This window comes from Podarcis pityusensis (genome assembly GCF_964106645.2).
Source record: "Podarcis pityusensis genome assembly, chromosome: 9".
NCBI classification, from domain to species: Eukaryota; Metazoa; Chordata; class Lepidosauria; order Squamata; family Lacertidae; genus Podarcis; species Podarcis pityusensis.
Genome location: NC_138034.1, coordinates 67,517,109 through 67,539,598, shown reverse-complemented (window position 1 = coordinate 67,539,598; position 22,490 = coordinate 67,517,109). Strand labels below are relative to the sequence as shown.

Sequence of the window (22,490 nt, the reverse complement as noted above, 5' to 3'; positions counted from 1 at the left end):
AGAAGGGAAGACTCCCTGGAAAAGACCCTGATGTTGGGAAAGATGGAGGGCACAAGGAGAAGGGGACGACAGAGGACGAGATGGTTGGACAGCGTTCTCGAAGCTACCAGCATGAGTTTGACCAAACTGCAGGAGGCAGTGGAAGACAGGAGTGCCTGGCATGCTCTGGTCCATGGGGTCTCTCTCTCTTATGAACCACCAAAGGCTTCCTTTGCCTTTTACATTTGTTTGCTCTTTCAATCTGTTCTGCCGCAGACATAACCAAGGTCATTTGCAAAAATCACAGATGCTTTAGCTGAGATGTTTGCATTGCAGGGGGGGTTGGGCTGGATGATGCCTGGGGGGGCCCCCTTCCAACTCCTGTGATTCTAATTCCTCCTTGTGTCAGGGGGGATTACCATTCCCTTCCCTGCTGTGTCACAAAATGCCCTTGTCCTTCAGAAAAAGTAGAGCGGTGAAAGCAGTCCTTGCACCATCTGTCCCACTGTCCCTTATGCCTTAACCTTGAGGCATGAGCATAGAGAGAGTTAACACCAAAGTGCTCTATCCTTATCTCACTTGCTTGAACCCAGACCTGATTGGGCAGGGGTATTAGGACAGTGAGTGACATTGTGTAACACAAAGCCCTGCAAGAGAAGGGTTAGGGCATGGGTAGGCAAACTAAGGCGGGGGGGGGGGCGCTGGATCCGTCCCAATCGCCTTCTAAATCCAGCCTGTGGACGGTCCAGGAATCAGCATGTTTTTACATGAGTAGAATGTGTGCTTTTATTTAAAATGCATCTCTGGGTTATATGTGGGCCTGCCTGGTGTTTTTATATGAGTAGAATGTGTCCTTTTATTTAAAATGCATCTCTGAGTTATATGTGGGCCTGCCTGGTGTTTTTACATGAGTAGAATGTGTCCTTTTATTTAAAATGCATCTCTGGGTTATTTGTGGGTGTAGTGGTTCTAGGGGTTGCTCGTGCGTAAGCCGGTGCAAACACCTGGCTGGGTTGCCTGAGTGAACCTTTCCTGTCCGGACAGCCACTCACCCGTGGCTGTCTCAGTCGCTGGCAGAATCCGTCAGTGGTCGTTTCTTAAACTTCTTCCAGCAAAGAAGCTCTTTGACGCCTAGTCTCCTCCTACTCTCTCTGCGCGAAAGCCTTCTGAGCAAGGAGGGCGTAGGCAGCGGAGGACCTCTACTCTCCTCGCTGGTCCCCGGCAAGGAGTCATGGGACCGCCTTGCTGCTTCCCCCATCTGCCCCCCTTTTCCACTGGTGCTACGCTGATTCTCTTCCCCAGAAGATGGGCTGCCTCTCCCACTCCCGGGACGCTCTCCGGAATCCCTCTGGATTTTGCTCTCTCCCTCCGGCACTGATGGCAGTTCCCTGACAGTGGGGCATAGGAATTTGTTCATTCCCCCCTCCTCCAATATAGTCCGGCCCCCCACAAGGTCTGAGGGACAGTGGACCCGGCCCCCTGCTGAAAAAGTTTGCTGACCCCTGGGTTAGGGTATCATTTCCCATAAAAATAGCAATTCCTTTTTTGTACCCCACCCATTTGACTGGGTTGCCCCAGCTTCTGTGGGCGGCTTCCGACAAATACGCGAAGACACAACAGAACGTCACAAAATAAAAAAACTTCCCAATACAGAGCTGCCTTTAGATGTCTACTGATGTTTGTATAGTTATTTAACTCTTTGACATCTGACGGGAGGGTATTCCACAGGGCAGAACCCCTCCAGGTATAAAAGAGGGCTTGCTGTTCTGGCTTCTGGGATAGCTGCGCAGCCTGCATTCGCTCCATAAGACGCACACACATTTCCCCTTACTTTTTAGGAGGGGAAAAGTGAGTCTTATAGAGCAAAAAATACGGTAATTAAACATACTTTTACTTCTTATACAATATTTTTTGGACTTCCCTCAATCACATCTGAAAATTTTCCAATCTAATCACTTAATATACATTTCTTACTTTCACTATTATCTCTAAATCTCATAATTCATCTCTCTTCTTTCTCTATTTTGCAATATTTCATATATTTTTCCTTACAAAACTTCTTGTAGTCCTACTAACGTAATTTGTTGATTACAGTTGCTCTTCAAATAGTTTGTATATTTTTTCCAATCTTCTGCAAATCTCTGGTCCGGCAGGTTTCAAATCCTTCCTGTCATTTTATCTAGTTCTGCGTAGTCCATTAATTTTGTCTCCCATTCTTCTTTCGTCGGAATGGTGCATAGGAATTCATTCATTATTTTTTCCTTTAAAATATAGTCTGGCCCACCACATGGTCTGAGGGACGGTGGACCACCCCACGATTGGAAAAGGTTGCTGCCCCCTGATTTAAACATTTCTGTGTGGTGTAGTACAGCATAGCATCAAAAAAATTTTTTAAAAAATCTGCAGGATAGGGACAGATACCTTTTCGAAACAGCATCATGTAAGAGCTGTTGGACAGTGGAACGGTTTCCCTTGGGAGGTGGTGGACTCTTCTTCCTTGGAGGTTATTAAGCAGAGGTTGGATGTCATGGATGCTTCAGTTTAGATTCCTGCATTGCAGGGGCTCAGACCAGTTGATCCTTGGAGTCCCTTCCAACTCTACAATTCTCTGATTCTATGCAATACAAGGACAATCCTAGTCGTTGTTTATAATTATGTTATAGGGATCATTCATGTTCTTATTTAGCTGCATTATTTTATACTTTCTGGATGCTCCATGATAATATTATAAAGTACAGTGGTACCTCAGGTTACATACGCTTCAGGTTACAGACTCTGCTAACCCAGAAATAGTGCTTCAGGTTAAGAACTTTGCTTCAGGATGAGAACAGAAATCGTGCTCCGGTGGCACGGCGGCAGCAGGAGGCCCCATTAGTTAAAGTGGGGCTTCAGGTTAAGAACAGTTTCAGGTTAAGAACGGACCTCCGGAACGAATTAAGTACTTAACCCGAGGTAACACTGTAGTTGTATTCCATGTTATAAATCAAGCTCTGATAGGAGTTGTTTCCTTTTGTTTTCCAATGTATTTCTCAGCGATAAAAAAAAAATAATTGATGTGGCAAGAGCGGATTTTTATTCTGAAATGTGGCCCAGAAGAAAAAAAGGTTGAGAACCACTGTCAGCCTGGAGAGCTCAGTTGGCTGGAGCGTGGTGCTGATAAGGCCAAGGTTGCAGGTTGCAAGGTTGCAGGTTCGATCCCCAAATGGGACAGCTGCATGTTCCTGCATTGCAGGGGGTTGGACTAGATGATCCTCGGGGTCCCTTCCAGCTCTATAATCCTATGAGTCTAGACCAGGGGTCAGCTAACTTTGTCAGCAGGGGGCCGGTCCACTGTCCATCAGACCTTGTGGGGGGCCGGACTATATTTTTTGGGGGGAAATGAACGAATTCCTATGCCCCACAAATAACCCAGAGATGCATTTTAAATAAAAGGACACATTCTACTCATGTAAAAACACGCTGACTGTCCACGGGCTGGATTGAGAAGGCGATTGGGCTGGATCCGGCCCCTGGGCCTTAGTTTGCCTACCCATGTTCTAGACCAGCCTTTCTCAACCTGTGGGTCCCCAGATGTTGTTGAACTACAACTCCCATCACCCCTAGCTAGCAAGGCCAGAGCTCAGGGATGATGGGAGTTGTAGTCCAACAACATCTGGGGACCCACAGGTTGAGAACCCCTCTTCTTCTAGACAGTAGTGAATTAGATGGAGCCATGGTCTGCCTTGCCATAAGGCAACATCCTATGTACCCAAAGGGCAAAGAATGCTCTCCTAGTTGGCAGCAGTAGTATAGTGCATTCAGCAGTCTCCCACAACCATCTGCCCCAGGAAGTTAAGGGGTAAACAGCAGTGGCAGAATAGTGAAGTAGGATTGCTGTTCCCTTCTGTGCCTTTTTACAGCTGCCGGGCACATAGACATCATTCAGCAGCCTTTCCTGGCATGGAAATAAATGCTGGGAAGAACTTTGGCTGCTTAATGGTCCAGGCTGCTATTAAAGGCGCAGGAGCACGGCCAGTTTCTTTCAAACAAAACTGGCAAGGCTCTTTGTGGGAAGAATCTGCAGCTCCACAGCGAAACAGTGACCTGTGAATGACTCTCAATAGCAAGGCTGAAAGGCTCTGGATTGGGTTGTGCAAATCAGTGCTTGGGACAAGCCTGTGGTCTTCCATTTTTTGCTGGGCTACAGTTCCCATCATCCCTGGCTCTTTGGCTGTGACAGCTGGGGCTGTTGGGAGTTGGAGTCCAGCAATAGATGTAGAGCAACAGGTTCCCTGTGCCCAGTTTAGAGGTTATCATGGACCAGAATTATTCAGACAGCAGAGGTTTTATTGTTGAAGGCGAACGTGTTTGTGTCTGTCAATGGGGGCTGTCATTCGCAACCATGGGTGATGTTCTGCTTGATCCATAATGCACTATTTTCACTAGGCATCATCAAGGCCTTATCAGTCTGTCTTTTTAATGGAACCAGGACAGCTTTGCAGGTAGAAGAACACCTCTGGTATATGCTCATCCTTTCCCCCCAAGTGGCAAGGTTCCAAGTGTTGAGCATTTGATTTCTCTTGGATCAGAGAGCACTGGACACACACACACACATTTTTATTAGTTTTTTAACATACCATTTTCAGCAGTGGTTAAACATACTTTTACATCTTAATCACTTTTTTTGGACTTCCATCAGTCCTGTCTGAAAATTTTCCAATCTAATCTCTTAATATGCATTGCTTATTTTCCCTATTACATTTCAAACTCATAACCAAGATCGCTATCTTTTTCTACTTTGTAACACCGTATATTTCTCCTTACAAAATGTCTTGCAGTCCTACTAGCGGAATTTGTTGATTACAGTTGCTCTTCAAATAATTCATATACTTCTCCCAATCTTCGGTAAATCTCTGGTCTCGCAGGTTTCGAATCCTTCCTGTCATTTTGTCCAATTCTGCATAGTCCATTAATTTCTTCTTTCGTCGGAATCGCACTGGAGACTTGGCATGTCTTTGTAATCTTTGTTGGTCCATTTTCAAGCAGTGCATAATAGAGGCAAGTAGACACCTTGCATCGGGTCTCCAAAGAGGGGTGACTAACCTGTAGGTCTCTTTTTTTATATATATATATATATAGTATTTATTAATTTTCCAACAATTTAAACACAACACTACAAAAGAAAAAACATAAATAAAAAACAAAAAAAACCCCCAATGCAATACAATACAAAGACACTACAAAACACTAACACTAACACATAAAACTAATATAACAAAAACGGACTTCCGGGTTGGCGCCACCGGCAATGGCGGAATTCCTCTGATCGGGAGGAATCTGCCTCGTGGAAATTTGGGTCTGGCCGCCACGGCGAAGGCGGAGACCCACTAAAAATCACAGGCTGGTGAAGCCTGTGGACGTGGGATTCGGCGGGCACCTTTTGCGCCTCCCCTACTCGCGGGGAAACCCGGTTTCGGGGATCTGGAGCAACATGGGGTGAGCGGCGCAGTGCTTCGGATCGACTGCTTCTTCCACGGAGCGAAGCCGCATAGCTGTTGCCAGAGAGCGCTGACTTTTTCCTGTGGACAATTTGATCTTAAAGCAACTACCCGTGAGTAGAGTGAAGAATTGGATTTTTAAACGTCTTAATTTGGCACCGAAACGGGGAGGTTCAAAACAGGAAGTCCACCTCCCCCTTTTGTAAATAAGACTGAGGCAAAGAGGCTGCAAGCTAAAGTCTTGGAAAGCCTATTGTAAAGGACTAAATTTTCATCAGGAAAAAATATTAAACCCCCCCTTGGAAGCAGGAGAAGAGGGGGGAAGCTTTGGATTGTGTATCCCTGCAGGAGTGAGTTAAGGAAGTTAAAATACCACCATTCCAAACCTGGAAACGGGCTGCTAGTAAGACCGACGTGTCTTGGAAGGTTCATTGACAGCGAATAGAACGTTCGGTGACAGCTAGCATAAGAGAGATACATTGTTTCCATTGTCTTCGTTTGCACTTAAAAAGGAGTAAAAGTAACAGAAAATTGAAACAACTTTATTGAACTCTATTGAACTGTTTGAACTGTGTTTTAAAACTAACCTGTAGGTCTCCATATGGTTTCAGATTTTAGTTTCTACCATCGCTAGCTGCTGGGTGTGCTAGGCCAATCCCCTGCAATGCCCACAGCTGTCCGTGGATGGGCTCGAATCACCCACCTTCTGGTTAACAGCCAGACACACTGAACCGCTGGACTATAGTTTTGGAAACAAGGAGCAGATCCACCCCATAAACCCATAAAGCACATGGCTTCCTCCAAAGAATCCTGGGAACTGTAGTTTGCTAGGGGTGCTGGGATTTGTAGCTCTGTTAGGGAGAAACTACAATTCCCAGCATTCTTTGGAGGAAGTTGTGCACTTGAAGGTGCTTTATGGTGTGCAGATCTGCCCAGGCTCTCCCAGCTACCTCCAGCCGCCTGCCAGCCATCTGTATTGGGGATGGGAGTGTGGAGAAAACTCCTTTTTGCATTTAATTTTAGTAGTGAAAAAATAATGGCCTTCCTGTTAAGCAACCATGTAAGAGGGGCTGCTGTCAGGTAGAATTTTGATTGATTAGAAACACGGATGGCCTCATTCATAGGCTTTTAACATTAATGAATGAAATGCAGTGGACACAAACTGAAAAATTGCCAGTTGCCTTTGCAATTACCTGCAGTCCCATTAGTCTTCTGGCAGCGGGCTTTGAAGTGAATGCGGATCAGGATGCAGCCACATATGGATTTGATACATAGACCCTTTTATCTTTTTGAAATGTTGCAGAGAGATATATATATAGTGCAATGTTTTAAGTGCACTCAGGGATGGAGGCATGGACACATTAGCATCTAGATTTTGGACCAATGCCAAGTAATTGATGCACACAATATAGTTTTTCTTGCTACTTCCCTCCTCACAGGGGTTGCCATCGACAGAACCTGTCTGGAAAGAGCTACTACTTGCTTTCATATTTTGTCCAGGAGGGACTCCCCCTTTGAAGGGCTATCCATATTATTGCCAGATGTGGCGCCAGTGAAAATAATGCCTTTGCTGATGAGATCTGTCTAGCCATTTTGTTGGAAAGATATGGTTGAATTGTTTTTCCCCATGAAGTTGGGAGCTACGCAGGTTTACTCAGAGGGTCTTCCCGCTCCATCTGGGGCTGTGCTTAGAGAGTAGACCTCCTTGATGATTTGCAAACTTTCAGAGATTCATGACAGACCACCTGCAAAGTGCAGCTGGTAGCTAAGAAATTCGCAGTTTTCACAGTAGCACATGACACTAATAATCTTTTAATGCATAGAGGGGTGGGATATGTTAGTAAGGTATCAGACGAAAATGCCGTTTCATTTGTACGCAAATGTTTTCAACTGGGTGAAATTTGCAAGTGGGAATTGTGAACCCTCTAAAGATTGCCGTTGTAACAGAGCTCATGTCCCTCATATCTTTTTAACTCTATGTATTTGCACTTCGATATCCTGCGCCATCGTTCTGCATAAGGTGAATAAAAACCAAAACATCAATAAAATAGCAACAAATTGCAGGCAATAAATTGTAATGATGATGATGATGATGATGATGATAATAATAATAATAATAATATATTAAGCAAGGATAAACAAAAATGGGAAATAGGACAGGAATGTTGCGCAAATGTAACGGTGAACTGATTCTGGCCTGTAAGTAAGCAAGAAAGTTTTCAAGGATGTAGAATAGTCACCTGAGGAAGGGTTGAAGCAATATGGGGGAAAAGTGGTGTGGGGTGCCACTGGTAAAAAAAAAATGCATCAAGTTTATATGTTCTCTTATACCAGCAACACAGTACTTTTCTAAACAAAACGTTCTTTTTATCTGATATTTGTACATTTATCAGTATATATTGGTGTTTTGAGACTTTAGGGGGTCTCCGAAAGGGTTTAAAAGTTGCCATGACTACCACAACAAATATCTTCTTCTAAGAAAGGGATTATATGCATTTGTTTTGTGGCTGAGCTTGTGCTATGCAAAGAGCTGAAAATCTACAGTTGCAACCTGGAGAAAGTAAAACTTTATCTACAGCTGCATAGTTACTCGGGAGTCAGCACTGTGGAACTTGCAGGGGCTTACTTCTGGGTAGACATGCATAGCTTTGGACTGCGGGACCAACAGAAACCAGTGGGGCACAAGCGCTTAACTGAATTCAATAGGATTTAGGCTAACTTTCCCTGGATGTCATCCCATACAGCTAAGCCCAAGAAAGCATTTACAGAATGTGTTTGTACAGTAAATGTGTGTGGCATGAAATTCCAAAGGCACAATGGGAGCAGCTGGTATAAATAACAGTGAACAGCTAGAAGTGATCTCTGTAGAGAGAGAAAACATTTCAAATGCTGTTGCCAACATTGAGGGGGGCGAGATGGGTCGGTAGGATATAACTCAGTCTGAAATAGCTCCTGAAAGCCCTTATTTCGTGTGTTAAAAGGCAGGACAAATGCTCCTCTGTTCTTTTCGGGGATGAACACTTGCAATCGTTGCTATGAATAGGGCTGTTCGTATCTGGCCACGCGCCATGAATGTGCGGAACCCGGCGCAAAGGTTGGAATCCTGAGAACGCCAGCTTTCGTTTATTTTTAATAAAAACACATCTCGGGCTTTTTTGGGCTCAGGTTTTTTTTTTAAAAAAAGAGTCAGACACTGGGCACAATGCACTGAGCACAACTCATCCGGATGATGTTGTTGTTGTTTAGTCGTTTAGTCGTGTCTGACTCTTCGTGACCCCATGGACCAGAGCACGCCAGGCACTCCTGTCTTCCACTGCCTCCCACAGTTTGGTCAAACTCATGCTGGTAGCTTCGAGAACACTGTCCAACCATCTCGTCCTCTGTCATCCCCTTCTCCTTGTGCCTCCATCTTTCCCACCATCAGGGTCTTTTCCAGGGAGTCTTCTCTTCTCATGAGGTGGCCAAAGTATTGGAGCCTCAGCTTCGGGATCTGTCCTTCCAGTGAGCACTCAGGGCTGATTTCCTTCAGAATGGAGAGGTTTGATCTTCTTGCAGTCCATGGGACTCTCAAGAGTCTCCTCCAGCACCATAATTCAAAAGCATCAATTCTTCGGTGATCAGCCTTCTTTATGGTCCAGCTCTCACTTCCATACATCACTACTGGGAAAACCATAGCTTTCACTAAACAGACCTTTGTTGGCAAGGTGATGTCTCTGCTTTTTAAGATGCTGTCTAGGTTTGTCATTGCTTTTCTCCCAAGAAGCAGCCGTCTTTTAATTTCGTGGCTGCTGTCACCATCTGCAGTGATCATACCCAACTGTAATAAACAGGGATTGACTCAAGACCACGTCTTGCTCGCATTAGACCTATGCACCGAGAGCCAGGCTAACCCAGTAGGCACCAAAAACAGCTGCCTAGGGTAGCAGAATTCAAGGAGCTACAGGCCAGTGTAGCTACTTTCCTCCTCATTCCATGAAAGTGAGCTGAATGAAAACCCATCCTCTTCATTCTAATGGAGCAAAGAGAAAGGGCTGCCATTGACCTGGTTTGCACATAACCCGGTTTGTTTTAATCAAAGTGTGGCCTGTATTAACCGCATATTGCAGGTGGCTGGGGACTAGGGTGGCCAGCTGCAAGAGAGAACAGGACTTCTGCACCTTTAGTAGTTGTATAGATGAGGGAATATCATCAGTAGGTGTACTTATATCATAATCCGGGAACCCAGGCTCTTCGGAGGAAGCTGAACATTGGACGATTCAAGAGAGGCAAAATGGTGGATTATGCAGAACTTGCGAAATTGACATACAAACTGCGAGACAAGCTCAACTGTGGCTTTAAAGAAGAATGGGAACTTTTTACAAATTACTTTAAAAAACAAAATGAATTGGACTCCTTGGCAGGTTTTGAATAAACGTACACACAAAATGTATTATTGTTAACATAACAGATGGATAATTTAAGGATCTTTACATTTTTATAATATGCAGAGAATAATATGTGTTGAAAAACCGGAGAGAGGAGCTGAGGTGGGTGGAAGGGAGGGTTTTTCTTGGGGAGTGGGGAAGGAAAAAATGGGGGGGGGGAATGAAGATGATATGCTTTTGATAATTTGTTATGTTGAAATTCTTTTTTAAAAATTATTTTTTTAAAAAAAGTGCACAGTGCATAGTTAAAACTATGGTGTTTAGTTCCACAGGATGCAATGATGGCCACCAGTGCAGCTGGTTTGAAAAGAGGATTAGGCAAATTTATGACCTTAAGTCACAATGACTATGTCCTCCCTCCGTGGTCAAAGGCAGTATGTCTCTCAGTTGTTAGCATTTGTCTGTTGCTTGCGAGTGCTTTTCCTTGCTCTCTCTCTGTTGGCATCTGGTTGTCTCCTATGAGAACAGAACCCTGACCTAAATTGGCATTTGGCATAATCCAGCATGGCTTTTTTATATTCTGATGTAAAAGTGCAGGAGCTGTGCCCCTCCTTGCGTTTGGTGAGCTGGAAGTAGGGAAGGCAGGCTGAGTTGTACAGTGGTACCTCTGGTTACGTACTTAATTCGTTCTGGAGGTCTGTTCGTAACCTGAGGTACCACTTTAGCTAATGGGGCCTCTCGCTGCTGCTGCGCCGCTGCACGATTCCTGTTCTCATCCTGAAACAAAGTTCTTAACCCAAGGTACTATTTCTGGGTTAGCGGAGTCTGTAACCTGAAGCGTATGTAACCCGAGGTACCACTGTATAGAGAATGCCTTGCCTAGGTCGCCTTTCTAAGTTTATGCATGAGGTGATAGTTGATCCCTGCTTTTTAGGACTCGCTACCTTTGTGTTACATTCTGTCTGTCTGTCTGTCTGATAGGTCCCCCAATAAATTTCTAGGTATGCTGTCTCCTCAGCATGGGGTCATTAATACATTTGAAAACCCTCCACATTCACATGTGAAGCAGAGCAATATTTCCATGTTTTGGTGAAGACCCTCCCAAAAAAACAGCAACACAGGAGGAGGCAGTCTCGCCCTCACCTCTCTAGGCTCACTTTCACCTCTTTATCCTACAGGAAAAACAGGGGATGAGTGGAGTCTGGCAGTAGTTGCAAATCAAGGTAGAACTGAGCTACCTGACAGGAGGAATTGAGTAACATTACCCATGTGAAATTCCATTTGTGGTACATTCCAGAGACGGCTCTGAAATGGTTCTCCTTCCATCTTTAAGTTGGTTCATGCTAAGAACGCAACCTCTAATTACCTGTTCTCTAATCACACTTAATATTGGTCCAATTACTTATAATCATTATTGTTCAGCATTCCATCTAATTTTCTAATGCCCGGGTGAAGGACAAGACTAGTATTTTATTTTTTTAAAATGTGTCATACAATTAAAAGGGCTCATTTCCAGTGCTCCTTATCAAGAACATCAGCAGTCCTAAATCTTGCTCAACAACTCAGGGATGATCTCTTGGCTGTGTGAGAGAGGTAAACAAAACAATTGTGTGTTTTGGAAAGAGCAAGTTCTTAATTCTACTGTGATGCTTCTTATATTCCCCACACCGGGTTACATTTGGATTGAGTTTTGGCTGTGGCACAAAGAGAGCCAATATGGTCATGTAGGAATACTGGGCCAGCCATGAAGATCTGTGTTCCAATTTGGGTTCTGCTTCCCTGGTGACCTTGGACCAATCACGACCACTTAGCCTACCGTAAAGGGATGTTGTCTGCATAAAAGTAGGGTGTGTGCCAAGGAGAGAGTCAGATATCCTAGGTTATTTGGGCCTGTCCCCCAAACCATTTTAGGGGGTGGACGGGAAGAAGTAATAACTAAAATTGAATAAATAACTGGGCATAGGCTAGCTATGGATCCCTTAATTCTGTGATTTGGTTATGTAAAATAGATGAATTTAATAAATAATAATAATTGTATTAGAGGGTGGGAGAGCTAATGCAGCATTTAGTGATACCTACAAGATTGATTCCCTATAGCAACTGGATGGAAATAAAGAGACACCATCATAAAAGACGGGGTCATTAAAATCTGGGACATTCTCAGGTTCTCACAATATTTGTGTACTTTAGCATATAGACAATCTGATAACCTCTTTGTAGAAAAATGGAGCCTCTTTATAAGTTTTTGGGAGACCCCCTATTCCCCAAACAGAGCTATAATTCCCAGAGTCCACTGGGAAGAGGGATTGACGGTTGAAATACTCTGGGAATTGTAGCTGCATAAGGGGAACTGGGGGTGCTTGTCTCCTATCAATTCTCAGCACCCATTATGAACTACAGCTCCCAGAATTCTTTGGGATAAACCCTGACTGTCTAAAGTGGAATAAGAGTGCTTTAAATGTATGGCAGGGAGAAGGCCTAGGACAGGCACCCCCAAACTCGGCCCTCCAGATGTTTTGGGACTACAATTCCCATCATCCCTGACCACTGGTCCTGTTAGCTAGGGATGATGGGAGCATAGCTGTCAACTTACAGATTTGAAAATAAGGGACCAGCAGCCTTGAAAATAAGGGACCAGCAGCCAAAATAAGGGACCTGCAGCTTCACCTGTTCCAGGCACTCCAGTCTTCCTGTCCTCCTGCAGTCTGGTCAAACTCATGCTGGTAGCTTCGAGAACACTGTCCAACCAACTTTGTAACCAGAGGTTCAACTAAATAGAATCTGAATCACATGCACCACAAGGCCTATGCAGCCTCAACTTAAGATGGCTCCCCGGCCTGGCTTTGCACTGCAAAGTTTGCAGCAGCACGTGCAACAAAATGGCGTCCAGCATTCAAAAAACCCCTCAGCTTGCATTAACTAGCCACACACAAGGCATGCAAGCTCCACCCCCCAGTCGTTCTTAGACTTCTTATTGGGTGAGCAACACAGCCAAGCAACACAGTTGGAGCCTCCCTCCTCCCTAGCCGGCAGGGAGGGAGGGAGAGGAGTTGCTTCCTTTGAAATTTAAGGAGCATCATTTAAGGGACATCCATCAATAAGGGACAGCAGCGGGACGTGGCGCTGGAATAAGGGACTGTCCCTTCAAATAAGGGACACTTGACAGCTATGGATGGGAGTTGTAGTCCCAAAACATCTGGAGGGCCGAGTTTGGGGATGCCTGGCCTAGGATATGCAGATTCCAGGTCAGGTAGGGCTGCTTCATGTAACATGGTCACCCTTAATCCTTGACAGCAATCCTGTAAACTAGCCTTGCCATCCCTATATTACAGATTGGATCCGACAGGGGCATTGTTTTGCTTATCCTGCCCTTCCTCCCAGGAGTTCAGGGCAGCATATGAAGGATTATCCTATTTTATCCTCGTAACAACCCTGTGGGGCAGATCAGAGTGGCAGGAAGCAACTTGCTCAAGGCCACTTTTGTTTTTGTTTTTCTGTTTTTTTCAAATCCCTTTATTATTTTATTCACATAATATACATTCTTTACAACAAACAACTCCGAAATAAACAGGCAACTCCAAAATAAAACCACATGTAACAAAACCATAAGCCTCGTGTTTTCATTTACACTGATTTCCTCTCCGATACCTTTACTTGATATTTCTTGCTGCTTTCTGCTTTCCTTATAGAATCTTTATGAAAATTTAAATCTCTTAAATCCTATACCAATCTTTAACAATTTCAATTAATCCCTTCACCTCTCTCCCCCACAGCCCAGTACTTCCCTCCACCAGTGTGCAATCTTCTTTACCTGCTATTATTTTTGTTATTGTTACGTTATTCAGTTTTATTTGTTATTCCATCTTTAATATATTGTTATCCTATCTCCTTGCGCCTTTTAAACTTTTGCATATTAGGAAAGACTATTCAAGGCAGCAGAGATATGAGACGATCAGAGCCCCCCCGAACTTGAAGCATGGGAAGTCCCAACAAAAAAATTATAATTTAGGCAGAATATTTGGACTATTTGATATGCATTTGTATAATTTGAACATACAATGTGATTTGATTGGATTGTTAAAATGGGAAAAGTAATAAAAATGATTAAAATAATAATAATAAATAAACTTTTACATATTAATTTTTTATCTCCAGCACCGCCTTTTTTTCCATGAAAAAAGCTCAAGACCACTTTTGAGAGTCCCTCAACTCAGCAGGGATTCATTCATACACAGGCCTTTTTCCCTGGTTCAGCCCAACGCGTTCTGCCTCGTATCACAGTTGGCTCTTGTGAGGTAAAATTTGAAAGTGGGTATGTGACTTCATGGCAAACGTAGCAAGCCAGACCCTTCTCTTAACTGCTCCATGATCGCTGGTCTGCTAGTTGTTTTGCTGATGGGGAAAAGGCAGCCATCCTCACGCCAGATGACCACCTGAAGTGATTTTCCACCACCGTGTGCCCTTAGTCACGAACGTGCCAAAGGGCCCTTCCCGGCTTATGCGGAGAAGCAGCACATGTCGAGCAAGGAAGCTTAAGCGGGCTGGGATTTAGAGGAAAGGCCGAGGGCGAGCAGCTGAGGGAGGATTTGAAGCGCAGCCGTGACATACGGCAACAGGCTTGCGCAAGAATGCCGTCCGGGCGCTGCAAATCTCCCTTCTGGTGGGTGAAAGTCTTGCGGGTGCTGCCACTTTCCTGGCCGTAACGGACGGTGTGGCGGCTTAAAATTCCTGGCCTGACACGTGTGGGGAGGAGTGAGGGTGACGGGAGGGTTTGGGTTGCCTCAAAGAAGGCTGCTCTTTCTTTTCCCTCACTGCAATGGAATCTCAGCTATCCGAAGCGTCCCCAAGCCTCACAGGATGGCATGTGGCTTGAGCCATAAGCCCCCTAAACATAGAACAGCCATGCCAGTACCCTTGTCATTAGCCCTCTTTTCTTCTTTTATTGACGGGGAGGGAAGGACAGAATGTCTCCCTCTCACACAGCTTTCTGTTCCGCTGTTTCCCTTCCCTGTTCTTTTTCATTCCAATCTTGAGGATCAGGAGCTTTGGCTCTTCAGCGTACACTCACACCTCATGTTACGTTTGCTTCAAGTTACGTTCTTTCCGGATACGTCCCGCGGCGACCCAGAAGTACCGGAAAGGCTTACTTCCGGGGTTTGCCACTTGCGCATGCGCAGATGCACAAAAATGACACCACGTGCATGCGCAGAAGCAGCGAGTCGCAACCTGTGCATGTGCAGACGAGCTGCTGCGGGTTGCGCTCTTTTCATGCGCATCCTTTTGCTGCGGAAGGTACAGGGAGCAGCCATAGCTCAATGGCAGAGCATCGCTTTATGTGCAGAGAAGGACCCAGGTTCAGTGCTTGGCCTTTGCTTAATTGTGCAAAAAAAGCTCAACAAGTTTGGGGCTTAACACAACTGTCTGGATTTTTTACTTCTTGAAATATGGCAACCCTATTTGCTTTAAGTGATTTTTCTCCCTCCAACCCACAATTCCATCTGGTATTAAGCATATTTCTTTCTGAGGATATCATGGCAGCCACACGTAGCCACTGTTATGTACTGAAGTTCTCACCCTGGGCCAGCAGGGGGATACTGTAGATAGTTACGCAAATAAGGGATCGAAAGTGACGTTCAGTGATTGGATAGTTTTAGAAAATTGTTACAGTTACGTTGTACTGGAGCTCTATATAAGCAGGCTGACTGAACCCTGCAGTTCAGTTCTGTTCTGGCCTGTGAATAAACAAGAGCTGTTTGAAGAATCGCTGTGTCGTCTGATATGTTCACCCACAACTTAACAGCCACAGATATATAAGAGGCCCCTCCTGCCATCCTTTTTATTTTGCATTCATGATGGTTTTGTGCTTGTGATGTTATTGGGGCAGTTACATGCAGTTTCACTTTCAATACTGTTAATACGTGCAAAGGTTGTGAGGCAAACATACTGCTTTGTTTCAAGTCTGTGCATGTCTGGTAACTTCATTCTGAGCTCCTGTACCACAAATGTTCTGATACTTTTTTTTTTGTCCCGCTTTTGTTGCTCTATGGCGCAGTGCAGCTCCTCCAAATGGCAATAGTGCAGTAACACCGTGGAAGCATTACAGAACACCTGTGCGGGTGGTCTGATGTAAACTACCACTAATGCACTATTATTGCACCAGTGAGATGTTGCCGAATAATTCACCTGTGCAAGACAAGACAAAACCCACCCAATCTGGAGCGGTACGGTCTTTCTGCACTTTGGGATAAAGTTGGGATACATTATCAACAGTTCTGAAAATACTAAATTGGTATGTGTCTGTTGCACATTGAGGTTGGTGCAGTGTGTGAGCAACCAGGATTGGAATGAGAGAGGGTTGTTCTGTTTTGTTTTGAACTCCTATTCTACTACATTGGTACCTCAGGTAGCAATTAAGTACTTAATTCGTTCTGGAGGTCCGTTCTTAACCTGAAACTGTTCTTAACCTGAACCACCACGTTAGCTAATGGGGCCTCCTGCTGCTGCCACGCCGCCGGAGCACAATTTCTGTTCTCATCCTGAAGCATAGTTCTTAACCTGAGGTAATATTTCTGGGTTAGCGGAGTCTGTAACCTGAAGCGTATGTAACCTGAGGTACCACTGTATTAAGTTCGGGGAAATAACAAACCTCCATCTCAGTTGACCGAGAGCTATAGCAACTGTGGCATAGGACAAGGAAGTAGCATTCAGCTCTTTTCACAGCACTCCTCTTTAAACTGCAATCCAAACTCTCTGTTCCTTGTACTAATGGGTTCAGTTATGGGAGCCAGTCTTGCAATTTATGTCTGAAAACTCTCTCCCTTTGCTGGCTTTGCATTCGTTCTGTCAGGTTTTTTATTTTATTGTGACCGGAGCTACGATGCACGGGGAAGAACTATAGCTCAGTGGGTAGCAGAGCCCATGCTTTGTGTGAATACCTCTCAGGCTCAGTCCATGGCGTCTTCTGTTGAAAAGATGTCAGGTAACCTCTCCCTGGCATAGCTGCTGCCTGTCAGAACATGACAGTCTGGCCTGGCAGAAGACAGCTTTCTTTTTGCTTTTGCACATTTATTAGGGAATTATCCCCCTCCCCTTTGAACTTAGGTAGGACTTGATTTGGCACAAACAAGCTGCTCCAGAGAAGCGGACACGGAGCAATGGATCCAAACTACAAGAAAGAAGATTCCACCTAAACATTAGGAAGAACTTCCTGACAGTAAGAGCTGTTTGACAGTGGAATTTGCTGCCAAGGAGTGTGGTGGAGTCTCCTTCTTTGGAGGTCTTTAAGCAGAGGCTTGACAACCATATGTCAGGAGTGCTCTGATGGTGTTTCCTGCTTGGCAGGGGGTTGGACTCGATGGCCCTTGTGGTCTCTTCCAACTCTATGATTCTATAAGATCAGGCTATATAATTGCAAAGCTGCATCCAGGATGCTGCAGTGGGATTTAGACAACCTGATTCTGGGAGTGCAGCGCTACAATCCTGCACATGCTTCACCCAGGAGTAGCTCCCATTGAGCTCAACAGACTTGCTTTGAAGTACAGATTTTGCTCTCTCTCATGCTTTCAGAAGATCCTGCTTTGAATCAAACCTGCATCTTGCTGCTTTTATGTCTCGTGGCTTTTTATTGTGTTGTTCCATTTCCTTTTAAATGGTTGTTTTATGATTACCGTATTTTTCGCTCTATAGGACGCACCGGACCATAGGACACTCCAGACCATAGGAGGGGGAAAACTGTGCAGCGCCTCTCCAGTGAAGCGAAGCCTGGAGAGCAAGAGGGATCGGTGTGCGCTGACCCCTCTCGCTCTCCAGGCTTCAGGTGGCTATCCGCAAGCCTTCAGAGCACAGCGGGAACTCCTACTGCACTCCGAAGGCTTGCGGATAGCTGCCTGAAGCCCCCGGAGCACAGCGGGAGTTCGCGCTGCGCTCCAGGGGCTTCAGGCTTCAGGCAGCTATCCGCAAGCCTTCCAAGCACAGCAGGAACTTCCTGCGGAGGCTTTGCGCAGCTAACTCCAAGCTAGAACAGGGAGACGGAGTGCTGCGCAGTGCTCCGTCTCCCTGTTCTGGCTTTGGGCTTAGCCGCGCAGCCTGCATTCACTCTATAGGACGCACACACATTTCCCCTTAATTTTTGGAGGGGGAAAAGTGCGTCCTATAGAGCGAAAAATACGGTATTTCCTTATTGTATTGTTAACACCTCTGTGGCCTTCATGCTGGAAGGCGGGATAGAAATACTCAAATAAATATTAGCATCAGGTATATGAGAGGAGTTATTTCATCCTAAATTCTCCTTGCTGAAGTGTGATTGCACCGTCCTCAAGCTCCCTCTCTTTGGTCTGTTTCTTTTCCCAGGGATACCTTTGCAGCAAAAGGACATCCTGAGATTACAGCTTCCTGTTCCCTCAGCTCAGAGTGTCTCAGTTCTGACTTGCAATACAGCAAAACCCCATGGCCTGCTGGAGTTAAACTGCGCTTAAAGAACAGGTGAGGAGTGGAACATTTCTGCCAATGTTGCTGCACTTCTGATTCTTTCTTGTATACTTCAGGCCGGGCAAAGGGAACCTCTGGTGTCATGTGTGGGGCAGTTAAAGATGCAGCTGCAAAGGAACCACCGGGAACATTGAAGTGTGCCCCAGATTGTGCTTCTGCAAGCGTTGGGTGCACTTTAAAATTAGCAGCAAATGCAAGGCCCACTGGAATCAGCTCCACTCCCCAACCCCCTTTGCATCCTTGCTTCAGCTCCACCTGGTCTGGAAGGAAGGAATGAAGTAGGGAGCATACTCTTAAGTTTGCACTCACAAATATTTCCTTTGAAGCTAAGTTACCTGACTTCTTACTGACACCAGGCGATAGACATTTACTTCTCAAAGCGGTGTGGGGGCTCAAGAAATTTAGTTCCACCTGCCGGATCCTGCTTCCCAGCCTTGCTTTAGAGCCACTTGCCCTATACAAGATAATTTTAGCCATTCTTTTTGTCTGTGCTTAGTAGTGTCTTGGTATCATAGTTTTTAGGGGGCTAACCAGGTTGGGATAGCTGGGATAGCAGGCTTGTTGGTTTTTGAATGTCTTATGTAGTTTTTTCAATTTTGTTGTTCTGTATAGTACAATGACAATAAAGATTATTGTATCATCTAGATCTAGCATACTTCGATAACTTTGGGAGTCTTTAAAAGAAATCCCAAATGAGGGTGTAGATTTGAAGGCTTCCATTAACAGAATGTGCAGCTTGAACTTGTGGGTCCCTTCCCCACCAGAAGTATGTCAGAGGGAACGATACATGTTCTTCCTCTGTCTACTCCTGTTTTATGTCTTTCTTGTTCTCCTGCACCATATCGGTGGGTGCTAAAAGCAACTTTTCATATTGCACGTTGCAGCCTGAGGCACGCAATGTATGCAAGATATATGCTTTGTATGGACAGCTCCTTTGGGCCACTCTACAAGGTAGTTAAGATACGCACTGGCCACATATTCAGGGTGACTTTCCTCTCCAGCCTTCTATTACTTAACAGTGGCGGTTCCTTTCTGCTGCGTGGAGATTTTCCTGGCTGGCACCAGCTGTCCTTTTGGGAAGCCCAAGGCTGGTAAGGAAACATTTCACACAATAGCAGGGCATTGCTAGCTCATTAGTGATGTGGGCTTTCCAGTTTTCCATTTCGAATGGGAAGATTTTACAGTTTTCAGGGCAAATTAGGGTACGTAGTACTATGAGTACTTGTTGCCGTTGTTTCCCAACTTTTATTCCCAATACATCTTATCTTCGAAATGTGGCTGACACAATATCCTCAGAAAGAAAATGCTTACACAAGATAGATTGTGGGCTAGAACACGGAGGAAATTACTAAAAACCATTAGATTTATTTCCTTTTTTTTTCAGAAGGGAAGACATATGCACTCAACTGTAACAAATGAAAATTTGCTCTCTCTTTAGGGAAAGAGGCCATTAGGGTAATTTGCATCAGGAAACTTTCAGTTTGCAGGGGAAATATTCCTGCTGAGAGAGAGAGAGATCATTTAACTAGCATTTATCTTAATTGTATTTAGGAAACACAGCTTTTTCAAAAAGTACCCTATGATTATTATTTTTTGTCACACTACACCACAGAGATTGGGACTCACGTGCTTCAACTTCGAAACAGCCTGGCTTGCCCGATATTGCATTTGCAATTGGAATTGCATTCATTGTTACTAATGAATTTATGAAATTGAAAATTTTCCATGGGAAAAACAAAGCACCGGAAAATTTTTTTAATGTTCTTCCCAAACATTGCTGATGCCAATCAGTACTAGACAAGTAAGCCACCATGGAGGAAGTAGCCAGGGTTGCAAATAAGCTAACCTATAGAGTCATTGTGCAGGATCGTCCAGGTGGTTCTTCGGCTGATGTGGAGGCAATGACTTGCTTCCCATCCTATTGACCAGTGTTTCCCAAACTTGGGTCTCCAGCTGCTTCCAGACTACAGTTCCCATCATCCCTGACCCCTGGTCTTGCTACCTAGGGACAATAGGAGCTGTAGTCCAAAAACAGCTGGAGACCCAAGTTTGGGAAACCCTGCTATCAACTGTTTAACTGCAACAGTGTATGTGAGTGTTCCTGGGTTCCTCTGATACTGAATGCTCTGTAATATGGCTCTTTCCACTTTCTGAATTTTATTACATGTAATATGTAATATTACATATTACAGACTGGTGACTGGGAGCGGCCGCCGAGACCATATAACACTGGTCTTGAAAGACCTACATTGGCTCCCAGTACGTTTCCGACCAGAATTCAAAGTGTTGGTGCTGACCTTTAAAGCCCTAAACGGCCTCAGTCCAGTATATCTGAAGGAGCGTCTCCACCCCCATCGTTCTACCCAGACACTGAGGTCCAGCACCGAGGGCCTTCTGGCAGTTCCCTCACTGCGAGAAGCCAAGTTACAGGGAACCGGGCAGAGGGCCTTCTTGGTAGTGGCACCCGCTGTGGAAGGCTCTCCCACCAGATGTCAAAGAGAACAACAACTACCAGACTTTTAGAAGACATCTGAAGGCAGCCCTGTTTAGGGAAGCTTTTAATGTTTGATGTATCACAGTATTTTAATATTCTTTTGGAAGCCGCCCAGAGTGGCTGGGGAAGCCCAGCCAGATGGGCGGGGTATAAATAATAAATTATTATTATTATTATCTCTTAATCATACTGAGCACTGAACAGAAGCAACACTGAAACATCCCTGCAGTTCAGAACATGGGGACTGTTCCCTTACTGCATGACAGAGCAGAAACATCCAAGGGTGGGGAGAAAAATCTGAATTACTAGATGAAAAATAGGTGCCTTTGTCCTCTGTGCCTGCACACATACGGAACCAGCTCAGCCTTGTTGAAGCGGAGGGTGCAGTTCTGTGTTGTTGGAGGTGTGGGCCAAATATTCTTCTTGTAAATCACCAAGTCTCACATTTTCTGGAGGAGGCAAGGATAATCAGCAAGACACTGATTAGATCATGGCAATTACCCCACTTCCTCCAAGGTCCTTCCCAGCTACCTGTTACTCCTCTGGCACAGGGCTGGAGAGAGGAGACAGTGCAAAAGTCAAGTCTTGTGTTGTGGGCAAAGCTCAGCTTCTGGGCATTGGTGATGCTTCTTTGCAGCTGCCTTGGTAGAAGAGCGGTTAAGAAGAGAGATCCCGAGATCCCGGTTGCTGGTGTTCCTCAGAAAGGCTTGGCTAATAGAAGATGTTTCAGGTGTGGCTTGGTTGTTTTCCAGTTCCATCTCTGTTTGTTTACTACTTCTCTTATTCTTTTACCTCTTCTGTTTTCCCTGCCCTCCCCTTTCCCTATGGAGAAAGAATTTTAATTGTATGAACTGAACAATGTAGTTTAAGGTGATAAGTGGAGTTGGGAATGCAATTCTTAAGAACAGGATAGCTCCGTTGGTTAGAGTTTGGTGCTGATAACACCAAGGTTGCAAGTTTGATCCCCGTATGGGACAGCTGCATATTCCTGCCTTGGACAAACTTGGCCCTCCAGCTGTTTTGGGACTACAACTCCCATAATCCCTAGCTAACAGGACCAGTGGTCAGGGATGATGGGAATTGTAGTCCCAAAACAGCTGGAGGGCCAAGTTTGGCCATCAATGGACTAGATGATCCTCAAGGTGCCTTCCAACCCTACAATTCTATCATTTTGTTATAAGAAGAGCCATCCTGGATCAGGCCAAAGACCCATCTAGCCCAGCATGCTGTTCTCACAGCAACCAACCAGATGCCCCCAGTGGGAAACCCAGAAGCAGGTCTTGACTGTAGCAGTCCTCTCCTCACTTGTGGTCCAGCGATTCATCAAGAATCTAGCTGCTACATGGTGCTCAGGTCCCTTGGAGCCCTATAAATTAAAGCCCATAGCTGTCAACCGTCCCTTATTTGGTGGGAAACTCCCTTATCCCAGCGCAGTGTCCCACTGCTGTCCCTTATTGATGATGTCCCTTAAATTTCCCAGGTTTCAAAGGAAGCAGCTCCTCTCCCTCCCTCCCTGCTGGCCAGGAAGGAGGGAGGCTCATGTGTTGCTTGGCTGCGTTGCTCACCCAATAAGGAGTCTAAGAACGACTGGGGGGTGGAGCTTGCATGCCTTGTGCCGATCAAATCGGCCGCGTTGCCTGGGGACTCGCCTTTGCTCAGCGCTTCCCAGCGGAGAGGTGACGGTGGTTT

The 22,490-nt window shown here is 45.2% G+C and overlaps 1 protein-coding gene across 8 annotated transcripts in view; it reads left to right on the top strand.

The window, feature by feature from the left end:
- Positions 1-22,490, top strand: part of SHROOM3 (shroom family member 3) — a 219,849-nt gene that overhangs the window by 150,263 nt on the left and 47,096 nt on the right. For 6 of the 8 annotated variants that reach the window (XM_081020646.1, XM_081020647.1, XM_081020653.1 and 3 more), the window contains one exon: positions 18,170-18,301. In XM_081020646.1, the coding sequence (XP_080876772.1) occupies positions 18,170-18,301 (132 nt within the window). Of the gene's footprint in view, positions 1-18,169; positions 18,302-20,982; positions 21,532-22,490 lie in introns of those variants that run through there. The other 2 variants (XM_081020652.1, XM_081020650.1) reach the window with 2 other exon arrangements.